Source organism: Xenopus laevis, chromosome 5L (genome assembly GCF_017654675.1).
Source record: "Xenopus laevis strain J_2021 chromosome 5L, Xenopus_laevis_v10.1, whole genome shotgun sequence".
NCBI lineage: Eukaryota > Metazoa > Chordata > Amphibia > Anura > Pipidae > Xenopus > Xenopus laevis.
Window position 1 is genome coordinate 105,513,393 of NC_054379.1, and position 12,845 is coordinate 105,526,237.

A 12,845-nucleotide genomic window follows, 5' to 3' on the forward strand; every position below is an offset into this window, starting at 1 on the left:
GCTGGGAAATTGACAATATGTCTAGCCCCATGTCAGATTTCAAAATTGAGTATAAAAAAATCTGTTTGCTCTTTTGAGAAATGGATTTCAGTGCAGAATTCTGCTGGAGCAGCACTATTAACTGATTCATTTAGAAAAAAAATTTTTTTCCCATGACATTATCCCTTTAAGCATTAAAGCATACCAAGAGGACTGTTTAATAACTTTCAAATATGTTTTTGTGATTGTAGTCAAGTAATAATGTGTATTTTTTTTTAATTCTAACATTTGGAAAATTTAGCTGGCCTTTTTTCCAAGCTCAACTTTTTTTTTTCTTCTAGTTTTGTAACTAGTTTCTATTGCATTTTTAGATTTCTTTTTGGATTTAGTGTGGTAATAGGTTGAGTATATAATTTAGGCATATAATCAGGGACAGTGTACAGTTTAAACTCACTGTAGATTTTACGTTAACAAAAAAAACTTTTGGTAAAAACTTTTCTTTCTTAAGCATTTATTTCTGCCTTTCTATGTGGTCTCCTGTAAAGCTGGCTATACATACTCCCCAATATGCCCACCTTGAGGTGGGCGATATCAGGGTGATCTGATCATAGGCCCTAGTTCCCAATGATTGGATCACAACGAGAAGAATACGGGCGGTTGGATCGAGGGCCACATCAGTGATCATTAAACCAGCCCGATCGACATCTGGCCAACTTTCGGCCAGATATAAATCAGGAAAGCTTGTCAGAGGGCCCCATACACAGCCCAATAAGCTGCCGACTTGGGGGCAAATTCACTAAAGTATGAAGTGGCTACTCCCCAATATGCCCACCTTGAGGCGGGCGATATCAGGGTGATCTGATCATAGGCCCTAGTTCCCAATGATTGGATCACAACGAGAAGAATACGGGAGGTTGGATCGAGGGCCACATCAGTGATCTTTAAACCAGCCCAATCGACATCTGGCCAACTTTCGGCCAGATATAAATCAGGAAAGCTTGTCAGAGGGCCCCATACACAGCCCAATAAGCTGCCGACTTGGGGGCAAATTCACTAAAGTATGAAGTGGCTAACGCTGGTGAAAATTTGCCAGCGTGACATCATTTTGACACTTGATTTACTAAGGGTCCCTGGCGTCAATTCGCTAGTGAAGTAGATAGACTCTAGCGGTACTTTGCTCCCTAACGCCAGGCAAAGTCACACTCTGGTGACGGGACATAACTGCGCTAATTCACTAAGATGCGGATTTTTCTGAACATTAACTCTTGCGCCAGAGTTTACTTCGCCAGCTCAGACCAGCCGAAGTGCAATAGAGTAGATAGGAGTTTGTTCAAAAATAGTTGAAAATTGTTCTAACTCCCAAAAAACGCTTATGTCTTTTACTTTTTACAGGTTGATAGGCTGAAAAATAATGTAAATTTTTTTTGGGGTACCCTCTTTCCCCTCTACATTTCCTAACATATAGCACCTAAATTATACAGTGGACACATGTGTAGGGCAATATAAAACCTCTTATTTTATTTTATTAAGGTTCCCTGGCCTTGTGTAGTGTAATGTAGTTGCTGCAACATATAAGTCCATTGTACTTTAACTTCACGCTGTATGCTAATTAGGCATCGCTAGTGTAACTTTGAATCAATAGCAAACTTCGCTAGCTTTCGGAACCCTGGGCGCAACTTCGGATTTTCGAGAATTAGCATTGTCCTGGCGAATTGACGCCTGGCGAAGTGTTGCGTTGTCAGCGAAGCTGTCGCAGGTGCAATTTGCCCACTAAAGCTCTACATAGACGCGCCGATTCTTCTTGCCGAACGACCGTTTTTAGCAAAGTCCGACCAATCCTTCGAAATTATCGTGCAGTTAGTGGGATTCAAACGATCGAACATCTTACAATTTTTCGGCCGACATCTGTCAGGAAATTGATCGGCCAGGTCAAAAAATCTTTGTCGGTCCCAGTGAAATCTATATATGTTTGCAGGGCCAAGCAGGCAGCTCCCCTTTGTTTTCCTGGCAAATTGGTCTTTTTAGTTGATGGTCAATTCGTATGATCGTACGATCGTTCCGAGAAAATTTAGGTCTCACGATGAGGATCAGATCTTTTAAAAATCTCAACATCTATGGCCAGCTTAAATCCGTCGGCAGTTTGTGTATGGGGAGCTTAAATGGGAACATGTGCTTTTATAATAGGTACAACCAACAGGTAAAAGTATCCTGTTGAACTTAATGAAATGTCAGGATTCACATGGCTTTTTGTGTTTGCTAGAACAGGATCTCTCTGCTTTGCAGCTCACTCCAGCAGATGTTAGTTGCTATGCTTGTTCTCTGCCATCACACTACTTTGCTAAAAAGCTGCTTCACCAAATGGTTGGAACTAGTTGTGAGGTCTGGTGCACAGGTTGATCCTGAAAATGTGTTGATAGGGTACTCAAGGAATCTTTCAGCTTGTCACTGCCTGACACGTAATGGACTGGCAGTAGGTCTCTGGAACTGTAGAAGTGATTCCTTGGCAGTAATCTTCAACCTGAATATACTATTTTTTGAACACCCCTCCTTCATCAACATAGCAGCTGTCTGTCTTGCTGATAGATTTAGCACTATTCGAACGAGTGATGCACACATAATTTTATTTTAACACACAGCTTTCCAATTACTGCCTGCTTTGCTATCTTTCCTCCAGATTGTTCGGTGCATTTGCCACTTTCTTAATTCTCCCTATACATGCTATAGACACACTGCAATAATTGTAGTGCAGGATTATCCCATATGACTGCACAATAAAGGGCCCTAGGGACAGGCGTCCCATTGATTGAGGAGAGTCTGGAAGTGAACTGAGCTCTCAGCCATGCTGCTCTACATTACTTTTAAAATGTTTGCAATTTCAAATAATTCTAAAATAAATTGATCTACAGCAAAATACATTGGAATGTGACAGAACCAGGTTTCTCCAATTTTCCGTTTCATGAAACCCTCTTTCATTGAGGTGAATCTGAACCTTGTGTGTAAGGCTAGAAGAAAATCTTCAACCCATGGCATAGTAACCAATATCCCTGGATGTAGGCACAAAAGACATATACCCTGCACTTAAGATCTAAACCATTTCTAGAACACATTGTATTTTATTAAAATATATTTAGTTTTTCTGGCAGTGCTTTATGTGAAAGGTCATAATTATGTTTTGACTTAGGCTCTATAGAGCACAAGAATGGAGGTAGGTGGAAAAAAATGGCTGCACACAGGGGATGATGTCACTGCATTAAATCCAAGAGTTGTGTTTAAAACGTTAAAATAAATCAAAAGAAAAAATGGTTCATGCAAACAAATATAAGAAGCAAGCAATCCTTCCCCCATTATAGTTTATCATGAAGCTATAAAAAAAATCATTTATTCCATGTGATTGAAATCCATCATTGGCCTATGTTTGTATGGCAGCCATGTAACTTGCAAAGTTTGGTGTGTGTATCCTTTTGTGCACATAATCTGCTTGATTTGAATTTTATGTTGAATCACAAGTGTGTGCAGATCCTGGAGTCACACCCAGGTCATTATGAGCATCAGAATGCTTTATATGATTGATTGAAACATCAGTATTTATAAGTACGGTCTAGGGTCAGTTAATTGTACATTGAATACCAGACTCAGCATTAATCCATGGGTTTAATGTGTATTTATTCATTAAAGGACTGTAAAAACATAAGCACACGTATAATTAGGCTGAAGGGGCCCCAAAGACATATGTTTTGCTCATTAAAAGCATTTGGCACCACAAATTACAGTCCCTGCTACCAGTCCTTTTCAGTGTACGTATATGTTAAAGTCATTGGTAGCTGCTACATCTTTGCAAACATTTAGCTGTACTTTGTGCAGGTTTCTTCCTAGCAGGAAAAACAGGAAAGGAAAACCTCCGCAGTAAATTAAGGAATCCATGAAATATTTTGAATGCAGGATGTTTGACCGCTAACCACTAGCATAAAACAAAAAATATGCCTACACATCTGCTGTTAAACAAATGTGGAATATTCTGGCTTTACATCAAAATCTATGTTTGCAGTCAAATACTGTGTTTAGCTGCAAGTCAAAGTGTTGCCTGGACCGTATATATCTATATCTATATATATATATATATATATATATATATATATCTATATATATATATATATATATATATATATATATATATATATATATATATATATATATATATATTGCAAAGAAAAAGGCTTTTGTCTAGAGGAAGGCCCTTCTCTTTTTAGTGTTCTACTATATGGATAAGATATGCTGGTCTGGAAAGAGTAGGGTTAACCACATACAGTTATCCTGTTTGTAGCTGATTAATTATTGATGGCTGCTAATTTTTTCAGCTGTTGTCTTACAGTATAGCTTCCCCTGGGATTTTGAGTATGTACAGCTTGGTGGATCGCATGTGCTCAACCCTGAACATTTACTACACCTTTAAAGGGCATACACGTAGCTGCCATAAACATGACCACATGTTCTACTCCTTTTACTTTCTCTAGATTATATAGTCCTTGTCCCCTATCGTTGTTTTTCTTGCTAGATCCATTTTTATCTACTTCTATACTTGCCGTTCTGTTGAGTACCGTTCTTAAACCTAGTTGTTTTATAAATACTTTTGATACAAAATGACTGATTAAATAGCAAGAGTTACTATTTTTTTTCCTATGGGCTCCATCAATCAAAATGTGTTTATATCAAAGCACTGCTTCCCTTCCAGTTTGCTACTGTCGTTGCTTGCTGTTTCTGTTAAAAACAAAGCAACTCTGAAACTACTCTACATCCTTGTAAAAATGATTAACTTTATGTTGAATTTCACTTGTTGACCTAGACAGGGTTATTTCCTATAAAAAAACCTTTATGTATCATTTTCTAATGCATCATATTCAAAACATTATCTGGTTTTATGAATGTCAAGGGCTATAGAACTTGTTTGATTCAAGGTTGAGTAACTGGTTGTAGGTTAGCTGAAAGATCAACATGAACATCTTTAATAAGATCAGGCTGGCTGACTACTCGGCAGTATTTTAACCATTGACTTTTGCAGTTGAATTTGTTTGCACAGTCCAGCTGGTTGGCTACATTAGGCAAAAATCCATTGACTGGCGATCTCATTTGGACACTAAGGGGCATATTTATTATCTGGTGTAAAAAACTGAAGTTACTTCTGCCGGAAGCAATGTAAAATAATGACAGAAAATCTGACGCTCGCATATATACAAATATAATGCAAGGAAACTTCGGAAAACGAATCGTTCTGAGTGCCGAGGCTTTTCGGGGAGATTCGTTGTCTGAAGAAGAGTTGATTTGTCGCCGGATCTTCGCGTATGTCTTTGCCCTTAAAGGAGAAGCAAACCCAAAAGTTAAAAAAATCCTACACTACATACTCCGACCTCCCCCCAGACTAAGTGTTACCCCAGGCAAATGCCCCTAACTTTTTACTTACCCCTCAGTGCAGATTCTGTCCAGCGGAGTTCACGGGCGCTATCTTCTCTTCTGTAATCTTCGGAATGAGAGCAGCGTAGCATTGTATGTGCAGTTGGGGCAATTTTCTTTTTCGCAACAACTGTGCATGCGCCGGAACTCCAGAAAAATTCTGAAGCGCCGTTTTCATTCCGAAGGTTACCGAAATGGCTGAAGATGGTGCCTGTGAACTCCGATGCCTGAATCTGCACCGAGGGGTAAGTAAAAAGTTAGGGGCATTTGCCCGGGTAACACTTAGACTGTCTATGTAGGGTAGGGGTTTTTTAACTTTTGGGTTTGCTTCTCCTTTAAAGTCGCTGACTAACTCAGAGTTAGAGAGCTGAAAAGCAGGAAGTAGTGTTCTGGCTATTATGTTAGACATCCAGTCACTCCAGCATTTATACATTACATTTTTGGCTAACTATATCAGAAACATTTTTTATTTTGCACAGGCTATTTACACAGTTTTTATTTTTACACTGAACTGTTCCTTTAAAACAGTGCCATCAAAACAGTGTCAGAAGGATACTTTATAAAGTGTAGCACTGTAGTAATATTCCAATAATGCTATGTGTACAAGACACAATAACACAAAGGACAGGTGCCTATATTGCCTAAACACCAGAACATCACTCCTTAGACAGCTGCTTGGTGACAGTAGATAAAGGAGCAGACTCAATGACACTTCAGTACTGATGGCTTACCCCTAGTAGTAGTTGGGGGAGGGTCATGCATGGCAGCTTGTGAATGAACAGCTGGGCGTCTGGTCGTTCTGGGGGTTGTGTGTGTATAATTTAAAAGGCTCATGTTAGCTTAGAACTGTGTCTAGAAAACACAACTGACATTGCAGCATATGTACTCAGCTTTGTTTGCCGTAGTGAGAATTTAAAATTTTAATAATGTGCTATGTCACACATGGCGTTTTTACACCACATTATTACACAGTTCCAACGTGGCATAAAAGCACCTAATAAGCATTGCAATAAAGTACACTGTAATATGCTTGTTGTAAAACACAAAACACATTTACATGCTTATATCTATAAAAAAATAGATATAGAATGTCATACGCCTGGCACATGACCTACAAATGTAGCGTATTTGAAGATGGTTGCTGAATATACTCTACAGTTTAATTCTATGGATTACGGAAGTCCCTGTAATCATTGTATGAGTTTTGTCATTGCCAATTTAAAGGAACAGTAACATCAAAAAATGAAAGTTGTTTAATGCAGTGTTGCCCTGCATTGGTATAACTGATGTGTTTGCTTCAGAAACACTACTATTGTTTATATAAATAAGCTGCTGTTTAGCAATTGGGGGCAGCCATTCAAAAGAGAACAGGCTCATGTTACACAGCAGATAGCAGATAAGCTCTGTAAAACATAATGGTGTTATCTGTTATCTACTATTTAACCTGCGCCATATAGCCTTTTTTCAATTTTTGCCATTGCTACGCAGCAGCTTGTTTATATAAACTATAGTAGTGTTTCTGACGTAAACACATCAGTTTTACCAATGCAGTGCAACATGACATGATATTTTCATTACTTTCATTTCTTGGTGTTACTGTTCCTTTAAGCTTACAGTGATTGATGATACATTGCTACCAACGGTGTATTTCACAGCACATTATTATGTGTGGCTATGTGCATGATGATGCTTGGATTGCTAAAATGCTGTGGGGGTTTGTGGGAAATGTGAATTCGTGCAAAGTTTGTGGGAGAGTAGTATGAATTATTGGCCTAAAAAAATACACCTAGTTGTTATACATGTCAATTTAAATATATAGGCCCGGATTTGTGGCAAGGCCACAAAGGCCCGGGTCTAGGGCGGAACAGCATTAGGGGCGTCATGCCGCTCTGGCCGCTTTCTCTGGAGCACTGGGGACGCGCAGCTCCTTGAATGGTGCGAGGTAGTGTGGGTGTCAAATCCGGCCCTGTAAATATATATCGATAACTGGAAATCAAGTCAGCTGAAGGCAATAAAAGCTAGCTGGTCAAAGGATCATGACAAGTCTTTATTAGTACAATTGGAGTGAAATGGGGCAAAATGACTAGGGAAATAATAGTTATTTTATCCACAGATTGTAGAATCTCCAATCTGTGCTAATAATGGGTTAATGAATACCATAGTATACACACATGCTGAACAGAAAGCCTGTATCGAACACTTTCTAATAATGGATGCAATTGCACTTGCATTTTGCGGAAGTGTCCAAGTTGTATCTAGCATTTTCAGAGTGGGGGATTGTGTCCCTTTCAGAGCACAAGTTTGAAGTGCCATTTGCATCCATTTTACTGCACTCAAATCTGGTGTGCTTATTGATGGAACCCAGGAGGTACTGCCAGGTCCTTGGTGGATAACACGGCTGGACTGGGAATAAAAAAGCAGCACTGGCAAAAAAAAAAAAAAAAAAAAATCAACACAGCTTCCGCTCCCATTTGGTGGCTGAGCTTGGGCCCTCAATTTGGTGGCTGTGATTTAGCTCCTATTGGGCTCCCAATCGACTCCTGGCTTCCCTACTTCCCTGACCCATTAACCAAGAATTAAAGCAGCCCACCGGACATTTTGGTCGAAACAGGACAAGTTCGCTCATCACTAATCTAATATAATGACTGGCTTTTGTCCATCCACTCAGATGTCAGAATGCTCTGTGTGTACTATGTAGTAAAGCAGGGGTGTCCAAACTTTTGGCTCGCCGGGCCACATTGGAAAAAGAAAAATTGTCTGGAGCCACACATGAAATACACAAACACGTTTGATTTGTAAAAGTTAAGGAAATACACAGAAAAGAACTACAATGCCAGTTGGATAACTAGATGGAGCTATACACTGGAATATGGGACACCTGGATATTAAATAGACTTATTATTATATTATTATTACTATCTGGGCAATGGACAGAGTCCCCCCTCCTCCTATATCCTTTGCGACATGACGTTTCCTCTGGAACCAAGCGTTTCAAGTTGGGCCGCATTCATATGCATCCTGGGCCGCATGTGGCCCTCGGGCCGCAGTTTGGACACCCCTGTAGTAAAGGGTGAATTTGACAGCTATTTGTATCCTTTTTGTATACAGCTTTTTTGGTGAAAAAATTTTTACACACCCATAATAATCCTATTTTGTTCAGCAATGCTGTTCTTTCTTGATACATTTTTGTTATCATATGCAGTGGTCTAGACCAAGATGACAACTTTAACTATTAAGTTATTTAATGCCTCTGTCTTGTTTTTACAGGGTAGTTAAAGAAGAAATTTCAGATGACAATGCTAAGCTGCCATGCTTCAATGGAAGAGTTGTGTGTTGGGTGAGTTAATCTGGCACATAACATAATGGGTTTTCCAGAGCAACATACTTGCTGACAGCTTCACACCATGCTATGTGTATATCATGCCACCAGATGGCACTGTAGTCCACATAGACACCAACAAATACGGAGCGCTGGAAGATATGTTCTGTATATTAAAATGTATACTTTATTTCAAAAATGCTGTACACATCATAATTGGCCATACGCTTTACGCCTCATCTTCAGAAGCATTCACACGGCCCACCCTTTCCCAAGGTGTATAATAAATACACCAATTCGGTCCCCCCCATATAACCATTAACCCATGACTAATCACAAGTATATGAAAAAGCTTAGAAAAAGTATACTTAAGGGCACATTTAATAACAATCAAATTTAGTTTTTTCACGAATCTCTAAATATTTGTGGCTTTAAAAACCCACAAATACAAAACTTTGCCAGGTAAAAGTTGTCGAGGTCCTAAAGAAGTCAATTGGAGCTGCGCTAATCCTATTGGACTGTTTTAAATAAGTTTGGACTTTTAGAGGTTTTCGGATATCTTTTTGCTTGGAATTGTCAGAAACACTCGAGTTTTTAGAGGTACAGTATTTGTATTTTTTAGTGCATTGTTTAGTGTGCATTCATACTTTTTTATTTGGATCTTTTAATAAATCTCATGACATTCGTGGTTTTAGAGAAACGACTAACGTGGTTTCAAAAACCTCTAAAATGCGACATTTGATACATAGGCCTCATAGTAACATTCGTTAAAGGAACAGTCCAGTGTAAAAATAAAAATTTTTCATTTTGCACATACAATCTATTTACCCAGTTTTTATTTTCACACTGAACCGTTCCTTTAAAGTATTTATTTGATTACATTTTTGGCTAACTATATTAGAAACATTTTTCATTTTGCACATACAATCTAATATAGTTAGCCAAAAATGTAATCTAATAAATACTTTAAAGGAACAGTTCAGTGTGAAAATAAAAACTGGGTAAATAGATAGGCTGTGCAAAATAAAAAATGTTTGTAATATACTTAGTTAGCCAATTATGTAATGTATAAAGGCTGGAGTGAGCGGATATCTAACATAATAGCCAGAACACTACTTCCTGCTTTTCAGCTCTATAACTGAGTCAGTCAACGACTTGAAGGGGGGGCCACGTGGTACATATCTGTTCAGTGAGTTTGCAATTGATCCTCAGCATTCAGCTCAGGTTCAAAAGCAACAGTCACCAGGGTAACCAGTCAGTGTAAACCAAGAGAGCTGAAAAGCAGGAAGAAGTGTTATGTTACACACCCAGTCACTCCAGCCTTTATATATTACATTTTTGGCTAACTAACTATATTAGAAACATTTTTTATTTTGCACAGCCTATCCATTTACACAGTTTTTATTTTCGCACTGAACAATTCCTTTAAGTTTGTGCCAAGCTTGATAAAGGGCTGGATTAGCTTGAAACGTCGCTTAGCTTGAGGCTCGAATAAATATACACTTTTTTCACTATAATCGGAGTGCTGCTGAAATATTTTCGTGTACTGTCATGTTGGCACACAACACATTTAAGTTATTTGGGTTCTAAACTGGTGCAGAGCTAATGTTCTGGGTATGTATTGTACAGTTGTGTTAAAGGTAGTGGTTCTCAGTGGGCATCCACAGTTATTACACAAAGATCAAGTTATGCTTAGCAAGGAAAGCCATTCTTTCCAAGTTAAGGGACTAGATTTTGGTTCTGGGTGTAGGTCTAGAAAGATTGCTCTGAGTGATTAAAGTTCTTTGTCTGCCATAACCTAAGGTTCTCAGTAGGGATGCACCGAATGCACTATTTTGGATTCAACCGAACCCCCAAATCCTTCCTTAAAGATTAGGCCGCATACCGAACCGGATGTGAAACCTAATTTTCATATGCATATGCAAACTAGGGGTGGGAAGGGGAAAACATTTTTACTTCCTTGTTTTGTGACAAAAAGTCATGCGATTTCCCTCCTGCCCTTGATTAGCATATGCAAATTAGAATTTGATTCGGTTTGGCTGGGCAGAAGGATTCGGCCGATTCCTGGATTCGGTGCATCCCTAGTTCTCAGTGCACCATAGACTAATTGAGGCTGTATAGTTCTCATAATATTATTTTAGAAGTCTTAGGGCAATGGTTCTTTTAATCTGATGAGAAGCATGTTTGCCTTCAGCCTATTGGGTAACATGCCATTCTAATATTTGTATTAGCTGAAAAGAAATGTTCATGTGACATATTTGCTGTTTATGTATAATCCACAAATACACTTGAGTTTTTATAAACCAGGATTTGCTTAACTCCGACCTATTAAAACCACAAATACAGCACAAAAAGTATAAAGCTTACAATTTTGGTACAATTTGAGGAGGAACCACTAAGAACTTATTTTTGACCCAATTCTACTTTCCATTCCCTTTCTATGTTATATATGTGTAATTTTCAAGATCTAGACCTTTGTTTGTGCAGTAAACATTAAGAGGTAAAATATAAACACCTTTGGAAAATATAGTCAAACCCCCATGTTCAAATAATGTTTGGTCAAGTTTATTTTCCCTGATAAATGGTGCTTCTGAATATGTAAAATGCACAGCTGTGTTTGAATATTTGCTCTAACGAACACCATGCCTTCCACAGCTTGTATCTGCAGATGGTTCACAGTCTGATGCCGGCTCTGTGTGTGCTGATATCCAGTCAGATTTACCTCCACCAATAGAGCGGACTGGTGGAATTGGGGATTCTCGACCCCCTTCCTTTCAGTAAGTCTATGCAATATAATTACCTCAAATGAACACACATTCGCTCTCTTTCTATATTAACGTTAAAGAAAGTTGGAGAAAATTGTAATAATGTACATAAATGCCCAGAAAGGGTGGTAGCAAACTAAGTCTCCCCTTCTATACGCTAGCTCCTTCTAACTGATAGCTGGATTCTCTTTTGCCTTTATTACAAGTATCCTTGTTTGCACAGAACTGTTATAAAATAGCCTTTTTGGCAGGTTCTGGGTGTTTTCTGGTGTCGTCTTCTTGATAACTGAACTAAAAATGTCCGATGGGATGTCCAAACCTTGATTATTGTTGTTCCAAGGTTTATATTTGACCATGGTAATGTCTACATGGGATATTTATGTTCTCACATGATGCTGCTACGATTGCTTATGGGGACACAGCCCTGTGTCATTCAACAGGAAAACACATAAAAGATTGTAACTCTATCAGGCAATCCATCCATGTCCACCACCAACCATAAATGTTTTTATGCATTCAATATATAAATACATTTGACATTAGTAAACCATATGGGCTTGTTCCCATTTTGCACTAATTTTTCTTTGGAGCAGAGGCCATGATGTGCACATGAAATTTGTGATAATGTTTGTTCCACCTATGTTTACATAGGTTTCAGTGTACTCCTCAGGAAACAAAAACACCGGGCAGGAGAAATGGGCAGGTGGGGGGGGGGGGGGGGAGAAAAATAAATTAAATATGCATGTCTATATCCCACCTGCACTACAGTAACTGACCGCAAACACATTGTGCAGACCTTTTGGCTTTAGCACAAAGATTTCAACTTGAGTGTACAATGTGGGGGGGGGGGGTGCAGGAAGGGAACGGAGCTGGACAGCAGGGGAAAATAGCCAGGCAATGTGCCCAGCCAAAACAGCCTGGGGAAAATTCAGGTTTTCAACTTGAATTCTACCACAAAATCATACAGGCAAGTTAATTTGCTACTAATAATATGGAGCATACTATGTGGGCTTATTGTTGAAAACATTCATTTTATTTCTTTGCAATTAAAATAACACAGAGAACAAAAAAAAAAGCACCATTAAATACAGTACTAGTAACAGTAACTGAATTGTATGTGAAATGAAACACAAAGCCTATGTGCTATTTATGTTGTCCCCTTGTTATCTCCCTTTTAGTCCAAACACCCGAGGCAGCCAGGAGAACTTGGACAATGAAACAGAGACGGATTCTGTGGTATCAGCACGTCGAGAGAGACCGGGAAGAAAGGAGACATCTGAACATGGTAGGGCACATATCTGTAAATTTACATTTTCCACAAATTCTTTCGCTAGATC

At 38.8% G+C, this 12,845-nt stretch overlaps 1 protein-coding gene across 4 annotated transcripts in view; it reads left to right on the forward strand.

The window, feature by feature from the left end:
* Window positions 1–12,845, forward strand: part of dvl3.L (dishevelled segment polarity protein 3 L homeolog) — a 50,333-nt gene that overhangs the window by 14,328 nt on the left and 23,160 nt on the right. For all 4 annotated transcript variants that reach the window (XM_041562197.1, XM_018261906.2, XM_018261908.2 and 1 more), the window contains 3 exon segments: window positions 8,692–8,761; window positions 11,399–11,520; window positions 12,687–12,793. In XM_041562197.1, the coding sequence (XP_041418131.1) occupies window positions 8,692–8,761; window positions 11,399–11,520; window positions 12,687–12,793 (299 nt within the window).